The 21,768-nt window shown below is 41.8% G+C and overlaps 1 protein-coding gene across 4 annotated transcripts in view; it reads right to left on the bottom strand.

The window, feature by feature from the left end:
- Positions 1–557: 557 nt before the first annotated feature.
- NOL4 (nucleolar protein 4) overlaps positions 558–21,768 on the bottom strand; it is a 399,454-nt gene continuing 378,243 nt past the window's right edge. For all 4 annotated transcript variants that reach the window (XM_075584592.1, XM_075584591.1, XM_075584593.1 and 1 more), the window contains one exon: positions 558–2,967. In XM_075584592.1, coding sequence (XP_075440707.1) covers positions 2,774–2,967 — 194 coding nt within the window. In that variant the 3' untranslated portion in view covers positions 558–2,773. The remainder of the gene's footprint in view (positions 2,968–21,768) is intronic.

Raw genomic sequence — 21,768 nt, 5'->3', positions numbered from 1 at the left:
GGTGCACACGCTCCAAAAATGGAGCAAATTGCCTTAATACATTGCCCCTCTTTGAGCCAAAGTGAACATTCCTCTATTTGCCCCAGTTGCGCTCCAAAACTGCCTTAGCACATAGCCCCTTTAGTGTCAATTTTACAGCAAAAAGACTATTTTTTTGCCATGGAAAGCAGACCCTATAAGAAAGACCAATGCTTTCAATCCTTTAGCACACTATCATAGCACATTGAAAATCCTTACAGCTTGGAAGAGCTTTAAATATGCCTTTCCATTGTAAGTCCTCTTTTCATGCTATATATTTTTCTGTTATCCTACGGTAATAAAAATCCATGGTAAATACTTGGGCATTTCTCCCGTAACACAGCACAGTAATAAGAGGTACAAATAAATCCTGTTCTTACTTGTGTCTAACCTTAGAACGTATGGTTTCACTTTTCTATGATTTACATTGAACTTTGTTCACAAAATATTCGGAAGTGCATATTTAAATCTTTGGCTTTTCCATCATATCTTTTTCTCTATTCAAAAACACTTCAAAACAAGAGCATTTTTTACACATAATCAATTTATTTATCCAAACAAAACAGAGGAAATGTCAGCCCTCAATCTTTGATTTTCATTGAAATTTGTGAACATCTGGTCCACAACGTAAAGATGTTTTGTGTCATAATAATGTACAATATATTAAAAATATTAATAATTCAATAGCTTTTTTCACATTATATTTCACCCACAGTATCACAAAAGTTCCTTTTTAAGTAAGCAACAATAATCCTAGAAACACTCAAAGAAAATGCATAGCAATGCCCACAGTTACAAGAAAAAGTGCACATTACCTAGTCACAATCACAGTCAGTACTTGGAAAACTATATAAAACAGGTATGTTTATGTACAAAATATCACTGATGCCTTAAACTCATTGTCAAAAATTGAATGACATTTTTACATGAAATAAGGCAAATTCAGGAATGCACAAGGGACATGATATTCAACAAAAGCTAAACAACTAAACATATATCATACTGTGCAATAAACAAAAGTACTGTCCTACTGCTAAGTGAGAATGAAGAGTCAGTGCACAAAGAAAACACCATTCATGTGTATTCAACATTGTAAAATAAGGAAACAAAGATGTTGGAGTTTATGATCAATTTACAATTTTTGTACACGTTTCGGTCTGATGGGAGGTTACAGTTCACACCATTGTGTGAAATTGTATTTATTTAAAGGTATCCTTGTAAAATGAACACACCAGAGTGCAAATTATCAGATTGTCACTTGCAACCTCTTAAATATTCAGTCATCAGTATCCAACCACAAAAAAGCAGGACTTGCACGGAACAGCAGCAGAAATCATGTATTTGAATGATATTGCTCAGTGAAGCCAAAGATTCCCTGGGATGTGTCATTGAAGATAACATGAGTTAGGAATAGATCAATAAATGATATCCCCACAATAACTAACCTTACAATATAAGCAAAGGGACTCTCATCACTTTGGGGACCGATACTAGGTTGTTGGAAGAAAGATGCCAACTTTAGACCAGCGTTTCCGACAAGTGAAGAAAAAAAAAAACCTTTCATTTTGAAACAAAATTCTGAACATCTACAGAAATGAGTAGAAATGTTCATGGGTAGTTCTGGTGTGGGATTGAACTGAAAGTGATTTGGGCATCCCCCCCTAGTGGCATGTGAGTAAAATCCCAATTAACTGATACAGTATGTGTCTAACCAGGCCTTTCGGGATTTGCAACCTGCAGTTCTGTTTAATATACAGTAGATGCAAACACTGGAGGAGATTGGGATTTTTATCAGGACTTTATATACCTCTCAGCTGCGCAATAAAGCCAGAAATGTGACGCAGAGTTATTTTCAGTACTGTTATACAGCTGCGGGCTGCGGTATTTAACTCCTTTTGTTCATTTATCAGTTCCCATTTTACTCCCACACTCCACTGTGTGGTTGGGGCCCTGCTATTTGTGAGCTGAGGCATAGACTAAGGCTTTTTGTTCTACCCAAACATAACCCATAGAATCAAAGTGAACGTTGGGAAATAAAACATACAGCTGCAAAATATCAACAATAAGGTACATATTTCTCAATGCAATAGTCCCAAAATGGAAGTTTGCAAAATGGCATCTAGCACCTACATACAGTATTGTCTATTTTTAGTAGTCAGAAATTTGTGTGGGCTGAAGAAAAGGAGAATCGAAAATATTTCCTCAAACCATTTGTAGGGAACGTGGAAATATTATAGTATTACAAATAAGAGATCTGAATGAAAAAAGCCTTTTTTTTTCCATATAAAATATCCCATTATTTAAAAAATATGCAATCCTTCACTGAAATTTCTAGCAAGAGAATATGTTGGCATGGTCTTGCCAAATAATGGAGTTTAATTCCACTGAGTCAGTAGCACATTCCACTGATATTGCACTTGGAACGCAAACTAATTTACTGTACCATCTCTGTGTCTTCCATTTCCTTCACTGGTTTGCATGACTTAATGATCTACAGCCACATATGCAATATTTAAACTGACACACTGAGAACAAAAAGCAAAAGGCTGGACACATCAAAGACCTCCAGAATGTCAGAGGTCTGAAGTTCACCTGCAGCACCTTAACATCACTTCATGGATCAAAAACAGTGTGGCATTATGGTAATTAACTCCTCTACACATCAGTGCAGTAACAAGAGGGCCCACTCTGGCACATCCGAATGTCATTAGTGGACCTCCAGAATTAAACCAGGTCAGGGAAGAGGTTGTGTGACTCAGTTCTGCTGTAAAATGAGGTTTTCCAGTTCATCTGCTGAACGCAACAAAAATGCTGCAGATTCCCGATACCCTGCAACCAGCTGCCTCACTGCATTAATTTCAGTAGGATTTAGCTGAGGTCTGGAGCTTGTGCTGCTGGATGATGCAGAGCTGGTTGCTAGCTGCCTCTTCATGCTCAAATCAGTTGGCCCTGTAAAGATATTGAAAGAATCAGGCTTTACTGCTCACCAATGTCACGTTCATACAGTAAGTATACTATGCTGCTGATTGCAGTGATCGGTATACGTTACTTTCAAACCACTGAAACCTCTGACAATTAAATCCTGAATGGCATGTAGGAGCAGAAATATGAGAGATATTCTGTAAAGGGCATTCATTATTCAGAAACTAAACCAAGATAAAACAGATGGTACATACATATGTTTATTGTATTGGATGCTTTAAAATGTGGACCCTATTAAATGTTTATGAAATGTTGTGTCTAAATTGATTTCACAACTGTAAAACGGCAAATGTCACAAAACAGTGTTAACTCTCATCTATTTTTGTACTATGGTCAAAAAGAATTAAATAACATAAGCAAGACGGTGAAGAATATTGAAAGGTGTGAGGGAAGGGAATTAAAGAAAAGTAACAACATGTTCTGTTAAACTTAAGGTGTGTATTAAATACATATACAATCCCTTTCACTTTTAAAGTAGCTGCTTTACTCTGAGTTTGCTGAGGGAAAGGAATTGCAGGAGAGAGGATGCATGCCAAGATATACCTTCTTTCAATATTGACGTTTTGGATGATATTCCTGATAGTTGGCAAATTCTACATAGTTCTGCAGCAGTACTGAGAATGGCACAGCAGTCTCATTCATGTTAAAACACGACTTTATTAAACATATCAACGTTTTGGTGCAAAGCTAAGCCCTGATGAAGGTGTAGCATTACACTGAACTGTTCATATGCTTAATAAAGTCATGTTTTAACATGGATAAGACTGGTCAGCTATTCTCTGTTGGCAAAGTGTACAAACAGAGCCCATAATGGGTAGCATTAGTCTCTTGATCCACAACTGTGCTGTACTCCAGACTCTCATTGCTCTCTCCACTTAAAAGCAAAATACAAAAAATGAAACTGACCAATTTACAATGTGACATTGTTCCAGCGGATAACACAACATATCCCAGAATAAATCTAAAGAGAAGAGTGTCCATGGGATTTAATGGCAGTGCTGACAGAGTGTATTACAAAATATACTCCAACTAATCAACCCACAGGGAACAATGAGGTCTGCTGCATCTGTATAATATTGCCAAAGCATTTACCTGACCAGTGAAATGAGCTCAGCACCGTGATTGCTGCTTTCTGTACCCACTAAGTTAAGCAACATGAATGCATTAGATGTTATTTATTTCTAAACAAAGTGTCCTCCTTGTACATAATACCCATATTTACAATCCGATTTTAGAAAGGTGCGCATATTATTTAATCTGCTAAAAAAAATAATATATATATATATATATATATATATTTCCTTCAAATCCACACGTAAGTTAACAAGAACGGCCATAAATATTATCATGAATGTTTCTCCGGCTCATCTGGAGTCTTCACAATATTTTACTGTACAATGGGTTTCTATGTCAAACAGTTCTACATACTGTAAGACACAAAAGAAAAATTAAAAACTCCCATTCAAGTCAATGTTACAAGTTTGCAACTTGACCACTTGGTTATGTATCAATCAATATGAGTGGTGGTGGCACAGGTAGCCTTCTATAAAGAGATATACAAAGATTATTTACCCTCTTTGCTGCCAGATGGGCCTGCAACCTCTGGCATTGAAGAGGTTAGGATGTATGTATCATCGCTGTGCTATGTTGGGAGCTGGGTACCACAATATTATGGTACACCATAAAAAATTAAATTTAGAAAGTGACAAGTTGTAGTCCAATGATTCCCACTTGGGAACCGTATTATAATATACTTACAGATGATGAAAAAGGGGAATGATTTATTCTAAAGATCAACATGAACACGTTGTCACTATACCAGCATACCTGTCTGCAAACCATAAAGAAAACCCAATACTTAACCTTCTGCAGCTTATCATTAGAATAACATATCCTATAAGTCTGGAAGAGGTCATCAAAATGCTGATGTAAATTTTATATAGTGGGATAACAGCGTAAGTTATGGGCCTTCTGATGGTATTTCCCACCTAATCCTGCAGCACGTGTGTGTGTGTGTGTGTGTGTGTGTGTGTGTGTGTGTGTGTGTGTGTGTGTGTGTGTGTGTGTGTGTGTGTGTGTGTGTGTGTGTGTGTGTGTGTGTGTGTGTGTGTGTGTGTGTGTGTGTGTGTGCGCGCTTGTGTGTATATAGTAAAGAAGGCCTGGCATTCAAGGGTTAAACAGCAAAGAAGTATACAGTAGGTGCAAGGAGAATGGACTTCGACCACCAGACAGTGGTGTAACTACATTTTTTGTCTCCCTTGCAAAAATCTTGTAAGGGCCCCCTAAATAGGGTGACTAGATGTCCCGGATTTTCATGCTCTGTCCCATTTTTCTATCCCGCTGGCGAGCACCGACTGTACAAATTCACAAAGAGTGCTTTCCGACTGTGCAAGCGTGATCGGCACTTGAGGGTTGCTTTTACGCATGGGCACATGGCAAGCTCCGATCACGCATGCGCACGAGCAGCCAGGAATGCGTGATCAGCATGTGCTCTTCGCGCATGCGCAGTCGGCGAGCGTCGACTGGCATGTGTGAGATTTGTCATGGTTTTTGCTACAGTAGGACAAATCTGGTCACCCTACCCCTAAGCAAACACCACAAATAAATGTATTTTCCACCGGTATCCACATGTCAGCAGATTTGCGAGCACACCCACTCACTTTGCTCTCATCTTCTCACAGCCCCCCTATAATCCTCACTGTCCCTCCTCTCATACTCATCCCTCTTGTTCTGTCCCAGGCTCACTGTGGCAAGTGAGTAGAACAGGCAGCTCAACTCAATCTCATATACTAAGCAAGGGGAAGCTTCTTAATCACTGAAGTGTTTATTGGACACAACAATCCAAAATAAAAGGGGAATAAGATACTGTGGTAAACACTGTGACATGGGAGCAATGGAGGGGAAAGGGGAACTAGAATGGCAAATAGAACAATGTAAAGTATAGGGATAGGTAAATTGCAATCACTTTACCAGAGGAGATAAGAGAGGTGACTGCTCAAGATGGCTGCTGGAACTAAAAAGGAAACATGCTAGTCTGGGCTAACAGGAAATAAGGCAAGGATTATGCCAACTAGCAGGGGGAGCCAGGAACAGCTTGACTAACTGAGAAAAAAAGGGGCGTTGCCAAGGCAACTGGCTGAGAAGCCAAACAGGGAATGTTACATTTGTTGCAACATTACGCTGAGTAATGGCTATTTCAGAACAGGGAAAATAAACATACAGAGAGGTTACAGGACACCTCTCTTTCTCACACTCACTCCCCTCACTGTCCCCTCCTTCCCCTCTCCCATGTCTTACTCTTCCCACTTCCTCTCTCCCTCACACAACCGTTCCTCACTCAATTCCACTCCAGACACATATTCTCTATTCCCCCCACAAACACACACACTCACCCCCCCAACCACCACTCAATTACCCCCACACACACTTTATTCCCCCCCCACAAATATACACAAATATTCCTCCCACCCTGCACACACCACCACACCCTCAATCACAATACACAGAAACTCAACACACACACACACACACACTCTCAATCACGACACACACCCATGCACTCTCAATCATAATACACACAATCATAACATACAACACATAGACAGTCACACACTCTTTCACCTGGGTGGTTGTACTAAGCATACACACACTTAATTCCCCCACACACACACTCTCAATCCCCCCACATACACTCAATCTACCCCGGTCCTCCCACTCAACCCACCCCTACATACATTCAATCAATCACAACACACACTCAATCACAACACAAACCCACCCAAACAATCACAACACACACACTCAATCACAACATATACACACCCACAACATACAATCATAAGTCACACACTCTTTCACCTGAGAGGGGGGAGGGGTAGTAGTAAGCATGCTCCGGTCCCCTGTAAACTGCTGCAAACTGGGGCTGGGAAACAGGCAGGGGGAGGAGGGATTATCTGTGTGCAGGGAAGGCCCCGCAGCAAGCGGAGAAAAGCAGCAGCTGGCAAGGAACTTGAGCTCGATCTCTTCCCCTCTCGGGAGCCCCCCAAATAGCGGGGTTTAGCGGGACAGTAGCTACTGTATGTCACTGCCACCCGACATCCTAAAATGAATACAGCAAGAAATTTCTACAGCACTCCCACTCTGAAAAAACAGGATATTTATTTTCTCCATCAGCATACAAAATGAATGTTTATATGTGTGTTTGTGTTGTATGGGTCCATAAACCCCCTCTATTTTTGCATTTATTTTGTCTGGTGCATATAATTAGACCATTCTGGTCTTTTCTTTAATTGGATATTTTTTTCTATCTATCACAGACACCCTCTGTAGGATATGTAATACAAAGTGTGTAGCCATTTCCTAAATGCATATATTATATATATATTGATAGCAGGCACCCCCGGCTTTCACTGTCCTTGGAGTCACAGCGTTTTGCTTTTGTTCCCGTACCTCCGGGGACAGTAAGTCTGCCTACATGTATGTATTCAACTTGTAATGAGATTTATTCAAATGAGAATTATATATGCAAAAATATGTAACTAAACTATGCATATATGTAAACCTATACTAATATATGCCAATATCATTTTTTTCAATACTTCTCTAATTCTCTACCAACATACTGTACTATTAAATTAAAGCTCTACAAAAATATTCTCAGTAAATTAGAATAGATAGAGCTAACTGTTTCTGCTTTGCAATTACAGTAGGCAACTCTCTCCCCCTCCCCCATCCGAGACACCCTCCCCCATCCCCATCCCCCCCCTCTCTCTCTCCACCCATATTTCATGCCTCCTTCAGGTACAATCTAAATAGCCTAACGTCATTTCCCTGTGCAAGATTGAATTCCCTGTGCAAGATTGAATTGCAAGTTAGTGCATATGCGATGTTAGGGGGAATTTATTTATTTTATTTATAAAATGTTTTACCAGGAAGTAATACATTGAGAGTTAGCTCTCGTTTGCAAGTATGTCCTGGGCATAGAGTTAAGATGACAAATAATACATGGTTACAAATACATAGTTACATAAGTGAAAAGGGTATACATTATATTTGTAACAGTGTTTCCCCCACCCGGTGGGACATTTGTCCATTACTACAGTGTATGGTGCATATACCTGCTAGCAACAGGAGGGCTGAGTCGTCCCCCGATGGTAGTGGGGACACTGGACTAGACTTCTGGGGTTCATAACCCACATATCTCCTTAGTAGTGCAGCGCCTCCATCTGCCGTAGGCTCCAGGATTTGAAGGTGATCTCCCACGGTAGAATTATTACCTCTCTCCCCAGTAAGGTCACGCACCAGGCAGGAGGTATATAACAGGAACAGTTTATTGTCTTCTTTACAGCACAGTTACACGGCAGGCTTCTGCCCAATGCAGTACTCTCAGCTCTCACTGAAGGATGGTCCTTGGACCGTCACTACAGGCCAAGGGAAACCGCAGCCGTCCTAGCTCTTCCCCACCTCCCTAGCCAAGGCAAAGGTATGGTCCACACTCACTCTCCCCGGGAGGGAAGAGCACATGGGAAGGCCCCAATCTCAGGCTCCCAGTTCTGTGACCTGCCTTCCTCAGAGGGGGAAGGACACTACTAAATTTAGGGTGGACCTGCCTTTAAGTACTGCCAGGAGGAGGGCACCAGGTCTGGCTCATGATTGGTCATGCCCAGGCCTGATGTCACCACCACCTGCTCTCACTCAAGTGCAGCTCCTCGGAGGAGAAAAACCCCATATCAACTACTGGCAACCTGATTGTACCAGGGTTTACTGCCAGCCCAAGGGCTGAATAGTAGCCATCAGGTGACCTGGCTACATATACAAGACATTGCATGCACAGTAAGATATAATATATATTATAGGCGTATGTAACAGTTACAGACCAGATTAAAATGTGAGACAGCTTTAGTTTTGAAAGAAGTTAGGTGGCTGTGAGGGTCTCCGGTAGATTGTTCCAGTTTTGTGGTGCTCGGCAAGAGAAGGAGGTGCAGTCGGATACTTTGCTGAACCTTGGGACCATGAGCAGTCTTTTGGAGTCTGATCTCAGATGATAAGTGCTGCATGTGGTAGGGGTGAGGAGCTTGTTTTGATAGACGGGTAGCTTGCCCAGAAAGTATTTAAAGGCAAGAAAGGAAAGATGAATTTTGCGCCTAGACTCGAGTGATGACCAATCTAGTTCTTTGAGCATTTCACAGTGATGTGTGTTGTAGTTGCATTGAAGAACAAAACGGCATATTGAATTGTAGAGGGTATCAAGTTTGCTAAGGTGGGTTTGGGATGCCAAGCCGTATACTATGTATCCATAGTCGATAATTGGCATTAGCATCTGCTGTGCGATATGCTTTCTGACCAGCAGACTTAGGGAGGATTTGTTCCTGTAAAGAACTGATAGTTTGGCATAAGTTTTGGATGTCAGGGTATCAATGTGCATACCGAATGTTAAATGGGAGTCAAACCATATGCCCAAGTATTTAAAACTAGTGACAGGAGTTAGGGTGGTTTTAGCGTTGGTTCTGATCTGTAGCTCAGTCTTTGGAAGCTTTAGAAATGTAGCCTTGGTCCCAAATACCATTATTAGTCTTGTCAGTGTTTAAAAACAGTTTGTTTTGGGAAATCCAATTTTCAAGTCTCAAAAAGTCAGATTGAAGTATGTGTTCAAGGTTGGATAGGCTATGGCTGTGTGCATATAAGATTGTGTCATCTGCATACATGTGTATTGAAGCTCCCTTACAAGCTGTAGGAAGATCATTGATGAACACTGAGAAGAGTAGGGGCCCCAGAACAGAGCCTTGCGGGACACCACAGGTGATATCTAAGGGGTTGGAGTTAGAGCTTAAGATAGACACATGTTGGGATCTACCTGATAGATAGGAATGAAACCAGTTTAAAGCAGGCTTCCCTATTCCAGAGCACTGGAGTTTGTTAAACAAGATAACATGATTAACAGTATCAAAAGCCTTTGCAAAATCTAGAAATATTGCACCAGTGAGTTGACCCCGTTCCATTCCACACTGGATTTCATTAGAAACTTTTAGCAGGGTAGTTACCGTGTAGTGTTTGGGGCGAAACCCAGATTGGAATTGGCTAGGGAAATTTGTCTTGGTATAGTAATCACTTAATTGGGAGTGAACACATTTTTCCATGACTTTGGATATATTGGGAGAAGCGAGATTGGCCTGTAGTTTGAGACAGTGTTTTTGTCCCCACTTTTGAAGATTGGGACAACTCTGGCAATTTTCCAGGTCTTAGGGATAAGGCCTGCAGGCAGAATAGAGTTGACTATGGAAGCAATTAGTTTGGCAATGGCTGGGGCAGCAAGTCTTAGGAACTTAGATTGCAGTAAATCAGGTCCACATTGACTGCTTAGTTTTAATTTGAGGAGGGCTTGTGTAATCTCCTTTTCGGATACTGGGACAAATTGTGGGCAGTTTTGGGAGGGGGTGGGGCTATAGGTGTACTCCCAGAATGAGGTTCATGTTTGTGGTTTGGGTTGCATTTCGCTAATGAGTTAGTACAGCAGAGACTGCGACTATTCTAACACAAACCAGTGGCAATCGCCAAAAAGACCCAGGCACATTCTGAATACATGCCTTAAACTTGCCTTAAACTAGCCCCAGCATTTCTGCATTGATTAATGGCCCATCAGTTTAACAGCGGGGTCCCTGGCAGTCCCATTCAAACTGAATAGGACTGCCAGAGACCCCTGCTGTGTTAATCCTATGGGTCATTAGTCAATGCAGAAATGCCTTAAACTTGCCATAAACTAGCCCAGCACATACCCAGAATGTAACCGGGCTAGTATAAGGCAAGCTTTAGAATAGTCATGGTCTCGTCTGTAGCACACTCCACAAAGTAATCAATAAATGCATTTGCAATGTTACTGGGGTTTGCCAGAGTTATATCCTCCTTAGTGATATTACTTGGTTGTTGATGGCGAGAGGGCTGGATTATATTGTTGATAACCTTCCAGAAGTTAGCTGGGTTTGATGTATTCTGGTGAAGATTGTCAGAGTAATATTGTGCTTTTGCATGCCTTGTTTGCCTTGTGCACATGTTTCGCAGGCATCTGTAGTGATTAAAATCCTTGGTAGTGCCAGTTACTTTGTATCTTTTCAAAAAGGCATCCCTGAACAGGTAGAGTGCAATAAGGTCAGTTGTAACCCATGGAAGGTGGGCACCCCGTACTCTTATTCTGTGTAGTGGAGCATGGGTATCGCAGAGTTTTAAGAACTCAGATTGGAAATAGTCGAGCGGAGAATCAGGGTTGGGAATTAAGTCGATTCTGTACCACTGTTGGTAAGCTCAGCCAGAAACTGTTGTGGATTAAAGTTTCTAAATGTTATAGTGAGGAACACTTTGGGGCTTGATTGGGGCAGTTTAATTTTCCTTACACAATACACTATTGCATGGTCACTGAAAATGTCAGGAAGGATGACAGAGGATTGAATTCTGCTGGGATTTGAGGAGAGGATCCAGTCTAGCAAGGAATGGTTGAGAGATGTCAGGGTTGTCTCGCCTGAATATGATTAGCTCTAATGGGCAGAAACAAAATAACCATACGTTTATTTAAGGAGTAGCACTGGGTTAACATTAGGTTATTTGATTTAGTACATACTGTTATGGCTATGGTGTTATGATTAACCCAATGTTATTTTAGGTTAATGTTAGGTTAAATAGGCTAATGGAGCTTAGTGCATCTGGGGCATGTAAACAAATAGTATAGCTGGGTTGGTTCATGAACCCTGAAGCACTGTAAAGATATATGCTTTTATCCTACAGGTTTTTGAGGGCTGCATGCAATAATTCATTTCCTCTAATAGGAAATGCTGATTTTGCTGCAGTAACAGAGCACAAAACCCACTGGTAATATAAACTATGATGCTCTTTAAAGAAAAGTGGGGCAAACTAATACTACAGCTTGCAATGTATTTAAATAATCCCGTGTGAACCAGGGAAATGTATTAATGTCCAATCAATCACATCATTTTCTTCCCTTCTGCTTAATGTGATAGTTTGCAATATTTCTAGTGGAAGCACAAGAAAAATAAACCAGAGTTGTGGTAGTGAGTGATTCAGAAGTACTGTAGACATCACCAAATTTTTCTTTTTAACAAACACTAATTAACTTTTCTTGTGAACCATTACTAGGACCTACCGTATTGTTCAGCCCCATTCTACTTCCACACCTGTACTCAATTAATTTGTCATGCATTATTGTGAGATGTTTTTGTGAAGTAATGTAAAAGCAAACGGGAGTTTAGCTAATTAAAGGAGTCCATTATGGTTTGCAGAAGCACTTAATCATATTTCATGCTCCTTTTCTCCAACACAATTCAGTACATTAATTCGGCTCCCTGCTATTCTGATTCCATCACAAATTATAATATAAACTCCTTCTGCAAGGAATAAGGGGAACTATTTTTTTTAATACTAAGTTTGAGTCCCGGAAACATAACTTTTATTCGGAGAACAGCAAGTTTTTACATTTTACTGTACCCTGGGTGCTACAGAGAGTTTGCATTTGCTTCAGTGTTTATAGCTTTGTGAAATGAAGTCAATTTTCTCTCACTGTATATAATAGAGTATAGTTTCACAGAATGTTGCTTATCTACTCATAATTATGTTGGGCTTACTATTTGGGAATTAAAAGGTTAATGTAATTATTGTAAGTAGCCATACACCTTTTTGGTTTAATGTTGCAGTTCAGCAACTGCCAGTCTATCCCCGCCTCCCTTCCAGAAAGGATCCACTCTGTCATCCAGAGTGGGTGTATGTTAAAAGGGTCCAAGTTAACATGGTGATCTATGATGTCACCATGGACTATAAATATTGGGGGTGGGGGCTTAAGTCAGGAAGAGCCTAATGATATCAAGGTAGAAGAAGGTGTGGGGTGTCACCAGTGTAAGTGCTCATTGTGTAACTTATGTAAGAGAATAGTGTGGAGTCCCCTTTTATTATTTTCCATAGAATAGATGTGTGCCCCTTAATGTTAGGCCTACCGTTAGGGAATAATATAGGAGTTAGGGAATAATGGAAGTCATGTGGACCTCCCTGGACCAACACTGTGTGGTATTCAGGGATGCAACAATGATGTATGAAAACCTGTCCTGTCATGAAGAATAAAGTATGTACAGTATACTGTATCTGTAAACTAAACGTTTCTGGCACCCTTTTTTGCCACTACCAACCACAGTCAAGCTTACCAAAACCAGCCTGCCGGACACCAGCCCTGAGATCAAAGGTAATATAGTCTAGTGCACCACAAATGCCCTTCCACAAACTCTACCTCATTGTGCAACACGCTCCTTTTGAGCCGGGTAAGGAGAGGGGTTACACTTACTATTAGCAATTTGCGGATTGTATATAATGATGTAAAAATAACTTGAGGTTCACTCTTCATTCTCACTAATTGACATCGTGCCCAGGACATACTTGAAAACGAGAGGTAACTCTCAATGTATTACTTCCTGGTAAAATATTTTATAAATAAATACATAATCGTGATGGTCTAATTCATTATGGGCACTATTTTATATCCACCAAAGTGGCTGTTTGGCCCTTTTGTGGCCGACAATATCTATTGACTACAATAGTGCTTTTCCTCCCAAAAATAATACGAACTGCTGCTTCAGTGGATACAGAATAACCCTCTGCATAGGAAAAAAAAAATAGCCATTAGAGAGAGAACTGGACATATGTCTAAACGTCATGCAGCTTTATTTACTCTAATATGGCTGCCTGAAACCTCCCCCAGTAAACCAGGAAGTGCTCAGAGAGCCTGCAACTTCAGCCTTTACCGTGCAATGTGGTTCAATTATGTTAGAAGTAGTTGCACCTAATTAGGATGAACCCCCAAAATACCCACAACATATATATAAGTATATAAGTTTCACAGAGGAGTGCTACTGAGCATGGCAATTTATATTTAAAACCAGAGACATAACATAAAACACAGACAAAGCTCAGTGCACATCCAGAAAAACTTATATACGGTACAGTGCCTAAATATACATGTATAAATAACTAATAAATATTTATTAGTTATTTATACATGTATATTTAGGCACTGTACCGTATATAAGTTTTTCTGGATGTGCACTGAGCTTTGTCTGTGTTTTATGTTATGTCTCTGGTTTTAAATATAAATTGCCATGCTCAGTAGCACTCCTCTGTGAAACTTATATGCTTATATATATGTTGTGGGTATTTTGGGGGTTCAATTTGAGCTTGTAGGTGTTCTGTATGTTTTATAATTCTTGTGCAGCTAGTCTTGGCTGTTTTGGAGGGTGGCAACCTCCTATCCAATTGAAGCTCACTCCCTCCCACATTTAAATGGTTAAAAGCTCACTCCATGGCATCTCCCACTATCAGGGGAACTTGCCTGCATGCAGTGTGATTGTGACAAATCTATTACAGAGTGCTTTTCCTGGTAATGTACAGGTTAATAAAAGCTTCAATCAGACTTAGAACTTTTGCAACTTATATTGACAGATTTATTATAAATCATTCTTCCTGGCAATGCACAGGTTATTAAGAATTTATATTAGTGTAGGGACCCTTGAACGTGGTCTGCCGTGAAGTTTGGCTCAAGGGCTTACAACAATTTGGCCAAAATGTTAAACTAAAAGACCATTTTATTTATTAGTTATTTATACATGTATATTTAGGCACTGTACCGTATATAAGGTTTTCTGGATGTGCACTGAGCTTTGTCTGTGTTTTATGTTATGTCTCTGGTTTTAAATATAAATTGCCATGCTCAGTAGCACTCCTCTGTGAAACTTATATGCTTATATATATGTTGTGGGTATTTTGGGGGTTCAATTTGAGCTTGTAGGTGTTCTGTATGTTTTATAATTCTTGTGCAGCTAGTCTTGGCTGTTTTGGAGGGTGGCAACCTCCTATCCAATTGAAGCTCACTCCCTCCCACATTTAAATGGTTAAAAGCTCACTCCATGGCATCTCCCACTATCAGGGGAACTTGCCTGCATGCAGTGTGATTGTGACAAATCTATTACAGAGTGCTTTTCCTGGTAATGTACAGGTTAATAAAAGCTTCAATCAGACTTAGAACTTTTGCAACTTATATTGACAGATTTATTATAAATCATTCTTCCTGGCAATGCACAGGTTATTAAGAATTTATATTAGTGTAGGGACCCTTGAACGTGGTCTGCCGTGAAGTTTGGCTCAAGGGCTTACAACAATTTGGCCAAAATGTTAAACTAAAAGACCATTTTATTTATTAGTTATTTATACATGTATATTTAGGCACTGTACCGTATATAAGTTTTTCTGGATGTGCACTGAGCTTTGTCTGTGTTTTATGTTATGTCTCTGGTTTTAAATATAAATTGCCATGCTCAGTAGCACTCCTCTGTGAAACTTATATGCTTATATATATGTTGTGGGTATTTTGGGGGTTCAATTTGAGCTTGTAGGTGTTCTGTATGTTTTATAATTCTTGTGCAGCTAGTCTTGGCTGTTTTGGAGGGTGGCAACCTCCTATCCAATTGAAGCTCACTCCCTCCCACATTTAAATGGTTAAAAGCTCACTCCATGGCATCTCCCACTATCAGGGGAACTTGCCTGCATGCAGTGTGATTGTGACAAATCTATTACAGAGTGCTTTTCCTGGTAATGTACAGGTTAATAAAAGCTTCAATCAGACTTAGAACTTTTGCAACTTATATTGACAGATTTATTATAAATCATTCTTCCTGGCAATGCACAGGTTATTAAGAATTTATATTAGTGTAGGGACCCTTGAACGTGGTCTGCCGTGAAGTTTGGCTCAAGGGCTTACAACAATTTGGCCAAAATGTTAAACTAAAAGACCATTTTATTTATTAGTTATTTATACATGTATATTTAGGCACTGTACCGTATATAAGTTTTTCTGGATGTGCACTGAGCTTTGTCTGTGTTTTATGTTATGTCTCTGGTTTTAAACCTAATTAGGATGACCAGACATCCCGGTTTTACAGTCCTGTTTTTTTCTGTCCTGTCCCGGTTGCCGGTCCGTCCCGAAGATGTCCTGTTTTTTTCTCCCTGGTCCTGTTTTTTTAGATGCGGCGGGCCGCGGGTGGCGCTGCGCATGTCGTCGGCGATGCGCAGTGGCGGCGGCGGTGAGGAGGATGCGGCAGCACGGCCGGTTTGTATTTTCAGAATGCCAGGGGTTGGGCTTCTTAGTAGAACCTGCCGGGCCGCAGGGGATTGGATGGAGGATGTCGGGGGTGGGGCTTTAGAATGCCGGTCCGCAGGGGATTGGTTGCAGGTCAGAAGATGCCGAGGGCGGGGCTTTGTACCGGGGGCGGATGTGGTGAGCAGAGCACACTGAGCTGCATCTCAGTGTGTGTGTGTTAGGAGGGGGAGATATGAGGAGGGGAGGTATGAGGAGTGATGGGGGAGATATTAGGAGATATGTGGCAGGGAGGGGGAGATATGAGGAGGGGAGGGGGAGATATGAGGAGGGTAGAGGGCGATATGAGGAGTGAAGGGGGTGGTATGAGGAGGGATGGGGGAGATATTAGGAGATATGAGGAGGGGAGGAGATATGAGGAGGGGAGAAGGAGGAGATATTAGGAGGGGAGTTATGAGGCGGTGAGGGGGAGATATGAGGAGTGGAGGAGGGGAGGGGGAGATATGAGGAGGGGGAGATATGGGAGGGGAAATAGGAGGAGAGGAGGAGATATGAGGGGAGGGGGTGATAAGAGGAGGGGAGGGGAAGATGTGAGGAGGAGGTGGGAGGAGGAGATATGAGGAGGGGAGAGGGAAGGTATGAAGAAAGGATGAGGAGCGGGAAGTATAAGGAGAGGAGGGGAGGTATATGAAGAGTTGGGGAAGATATGATGAGGGGAGGTATGAGGAGAGGGGAGGTATGAGGGGGCAGGAATGAGGGGAGGGGCTGTGTGTGTGCGTGTCACTGTGTGTGTGTCACTCTGTGTGCACGTATATTGGGGAGGGAGGTTGAGTGTGGGGAGGGGAGAAAAATATATGGGGGTGGGGGTGTAAGAGAGAGGGGTTGAAGGAAAGCGTGACTGGGGAGTGTGAGGTGGGGTTAGAGTGAGTAGGTGTGTGAGAAGGGGGGGTCTCGCAAGGCCGCCGAAACGTGGGTAGAGGGCCCCGGTGAAAATGTTGATCCTGGGCCCCGGGACAGCTGTCTGCGGCCCTGATTGGCAGTGATGTCACTGACTGCCACGAGGAGAGCAAGAGACCCTATTTTGAAAAGTGTAATATACACGCAAGGTCAGGAATGTCACATTTTTTAAATTTCTTAATTTTAATTAAAGCCTACATTTTTTATTTCATTTTAATTTGTCAATTAATTATGTATTTAATTTTAATTTGTTAATTATTTTAATTTTAATTAATGTCTTCATTATTTATTTAATTTTAGTTAAAGTAGAGTAGAGAAAGTACATTTCAGATTTCAGGCTGCAAAGTGGTTTGTTTTATTTCTGATAGTGAAACTCTTTACTTAATAGAATTTGTTATGTTGAAGTTAAACTTTAAAAAATGTGGTTTGTGGTTTTTTTCTGCTACTGTCTAGAAATGTAAATGCATTGCATTTAAATGCTCATTTCAAATTCATATTTGTGCACCCTTTTTCCTGCAGCATGGGCACTCACGGACGTTGTCGTGCCTGCCACGAGGACAAGTTTTGACAGACCACCATTGATCCATACAGACTTCAGGTAAGTCCAGAAAATAATAATAAAAAAAATTAAAATATATGTTGCTTTTCAAAACACATACACACACAACATGGGGGGGGGAGGGGTGTGAGGGAGCAGAGAGCGAGAATGGGAGGGAAGAGGGGGAGACGAGAGTTTGTGTTATATTAAGAATTGGAAATAAATACATTTTTAAGTAGTAATCATCCCCTCCGAACTGGGCATTCCTGGCCAATAAAGCCCAGGCTGTAAGAGTTGAAGGGCCCAAGCAAAGACCCCACCACTATACACACAAACACACTGCAGGCCCCACCTCTATACACACAAACACACACTGCAGCCCCTACCTCTGTACACACACAAACACACAATGCAGGGCCCACCTCTGTACACACACACTGCAGCCCTCACCTCTGTACACACAAACACACACTGCAGCCACCCACCTCTGTACACCCAAACACACACTGCAGCCCCCACCTCTGTACACACACTGCAGCCCCCACGTCTATACAAACAAACACACACTGCAGCCCCCACCTCTGTACACACACTGCATGGCCCACCTCTATACCCAAACACACTGCAGGGCCCACCTCTGTACACACAAACACACACTGCAGCCAGGGTTCCCACCTTCTATTGAAGGCTAACCCGGAGATAACATTTTTTAGATCTTTTTATTATATATTTATCTTGCCTTTAGCTGTATCCTCCCCTCCACATTCCATCAACATGGCTGCGCGATGTCACGTAATGCACATTGCCATAACAACGAGACGCTCCATGACGTCACGCGGCGTCAAGTTGACATGACAACGTGACGCATTATGGCGCCGAGGCATCACGTGATGCCACATTGTCATGGCAACATGTCACCGCCTGACGTCAGTGTCTCGTTTTCATGGCAACGGGGCGCGTCACGTGATGTAATTTGTTTGATAAATAATTTTTTAATGTGTCCCGGTTTTTCATTTTGAAAATCTGGCCACACTACACCTAATACAATTTATTGTCATTAATAAATGAAGGCTGCATTTAACTGCATCATCTACACAATGTATAAAATAAAGTAACTGGGAAGCCCACATATCTAAAAGCTGGTGGGAAGCTATATTAACCTTGCTATTCTTTGTTGAAGGGACCTACAATGCATTGATTCATACTGCACTCTAAGACCCTGCACTGTGGAAGGAGTTTATAAACAGTAATTTACCACCAATTGACATAGCCTTGCAATTGAATTGTACATTGTGACAATCCATTACTGAAAGACCAAGAGATGTGTGGAGAGTGTAGAAGCAACCAGCTGGGAAAGCAAAAAAATTATCTGGACTATTATTAGTCCAAAAGTTGCTATAAGTGCTGTTTGAAAATTTGCCATTCCTACGCACACTGTTATCTCAATGACAATGCTCTGAAAGCAGAGTTTCAAGTGTTTTTTTTTACGGCCCTCCTGGATAATGACAGCACTAGTACTGTAGATTAAAGCAGCAACCCCTCCCAGAAGCCTAGATGAGTTAAACTCATACAATGTTAGTACCTTGCCCCATGAGCATGCCCTGGTCTTTAAAAAACAAACACAAGAAAATGATTTTCATCATTTCTAGCATCTGAAGTTACTAGAGTTGCCTGATGGCTTCCCCAAAAATACTGGACACAATGGTGTTGACGTGCTCCACACACTCACACCTCTCTCTGCTCCATGCTGTTTCCTCCTCTCTTTGGCCCCACCCCAGGCTCCTGACACCTCCTCCTGATTGGCTGCAATACCCAGCAGCAGCCAATCAGGATAGAGGGAACTGACCAGCCCCCTACTAATAGTCCTGCTCGGGAAAATCCCGCGGGCCCCGAAGCCGGTAAGGTCGACATGTCCAGAGAGGTAATACTGGACACATAACATGTCCAGTATTACCACTAATTTTTTACTGGACAGAGAGTCCAAATACAGGACAACTACAAACCTAGAATTACCATGGAAACCTTTAGACTGCACTGGGCTCTGGGGAGATTCTAATTCTAACCATACACAGACTCTTAAAAGTTTACATTCTTATGAGTGAAGCATCAGATTAAAAAAAGCAAACAAAAAACACTATGGTAAGTAGAAAAAACTCCCAACATCAACGCAGTCTTTTAAATCAGATCAGAATATACCTAAACAGTTACCCATATTAATTGTGAGACATAGCCATATTTCATGGCACAAGCTACCGTACACAAATTCTACTCGCTTTTTTTGCAAAATCGTGTTTGTAAGAGAGTAACATAGAAATTAATTTGCAAGTCCTGCTGGTAGATCGTGCATATGAAGAATCCTATGCAAATTAAAGACAACATATAATACAATTTCTCAACTGCTATATTATGGAAAGTCCTACTATCTGCATTAATCCTAGGAAAGCCATGTCCTTTTCAGATTACTCCAAATAAAAATGATTCGTACTGTAGATGTTATTATACACAGGATTTTTATAATGATCCTGTGAAATATCTCCAAATTATTTTAGTCCAATAGAGGTTATAACAATTTGCGAATACTCCAGCTCCACTGTGGTTTCATTAATCCCTTCTCTCCCACTGAGAACTCAAGCCAGCCTTCCACTTTCCATCACAATGTATTTCTTCCTTCCTAATGTAACCAATTCATTGACTACACACGATCACCTTGACATAATATGAATAAACCCTTCTTTCTGCTGGTAGTAATCTGTTTAAACAAATATGTCTTCAACATTTTAGTTTTAACCCAGAGGTATTTCCACAAATGTCTCTGGATGCCCTCATAACATAGTATGTTCAATACATTCTTCTTCGTTCTCGCACAGTGCAAGTGAGGGTGAAAAGACAATGCCAAGTCTGTTAGTGGATGTCCCTTTACATGAGGGTAAAAGTCTTAAATGGAAAACAAATCCATAGAACCTGCGCTCCTCTCTTTTTACGGAGGATGCAGCTGGTAAAAAGATTGGCCTCACATTTGTGGAAAACAAATATATACAATTCCAGCACTCTTCCCAAATTGGCTTGCCATTTATTTGTTTGATTTCTACATTTTTAACCCAAGTCTTATAACAAAGGCGCCAAAAGCAACTCAATGGCTCCTTTGTTATTAGACTTACTGTAGGTTAAAAATGTCATTAATAAATTGCATGCCAATTTGAGAGGAGTGTTAAAAGTCTTAAATGCCTTGTTGGCACTCGGAGTAGGCCCTTTAGATTTATTGAAGGATTTTCTAGGTGAAAATGTCAAGATACAGATGTAGAGAGCCTTACTGTATTCGGTGGAGTGACCGAAGCTTAGAAAAAATGCGGCGCCGGGGTAGGTGACAGCCGCGATGGTGCTGCTGGTGTCCATTCCTTTAAATGGGACACCCCCATACTGTTAATCCTCCCAGGCCGCAATCGGCATAGGACCACGCACGATCGGGTGGGAGGGAGAGGGGAGGGGGAAGGGGAGAGGAGAGAGGAGAGAGGGGAGAGGAGAGAGGGGAGGAGGAAGGGAGGAGGAGGGGAGGAGGAGGGGAGAGGGAAGAGGGGGGCACGGGATGAGTCCAGCTAGGACAAGTCTCGTCTGTCACCCTCAGGGGGGACCCTCCCCCCCAGTCGGCCAGGTGGGATCGGCGACGTGGGCTCCACCGCAGCTCCCCCCCACGCCCGCCGGGGAAGAAGGCCGGACGGGGCCCTGATACCTGTGGGCCCAGGCTGGATGCAGGCTCACATTGCGGGACTGCTCAGCTGGGTCCGGTTGGATTAGTTTTTACTTTTGCAGGTGTGCATCCCCGCTATCCTCTCCGACGCCCGTCACCACGCTCGTTGCTCCCGCGGACCACCATCTTCCCGCTCTTCTTCCGGCGCTTCAGGCGGGGACAAGCACAGCTCCGAGGAACCTCGGCACATCTTCCGGGTAGGACACAGAAGTAAACTTGCCATTCATCACAACGATCAATCTGAAGGGGAAGCCCCATCTGTATCAGATGTTTTTATTCTGCAGCATTTCATTAACTGGCCTCCGCTCCCTCCTGCGATCGATTGTAACGCTGGAAAGGTCATTGTAGATCTGGATCTTTGTTCCTTGAAAGGTAATTTCGTTTTTTCCCCTG

This window comes from Ascaphus truei, chromosome 2 (genome assembly GCF_040206685.1).
Source record: "Ascaphus truei isolate aAscTru1 chromosome 2, aAscTru1.hap1, whole genome shotgun sequence".
Classification (NCBI taxonomy): domain Eukaryota; kingdom Metazoa; phylum Chordata; class Amphibia; order Anura; family Ascaphidae; genus Ascaphus; species Ascaphus truei.
The sequence above is the reverse complement of the archived record's forward strand: the minus strand, read 5'-3'. Positions and strand labels throughout refer to the sequence as shown.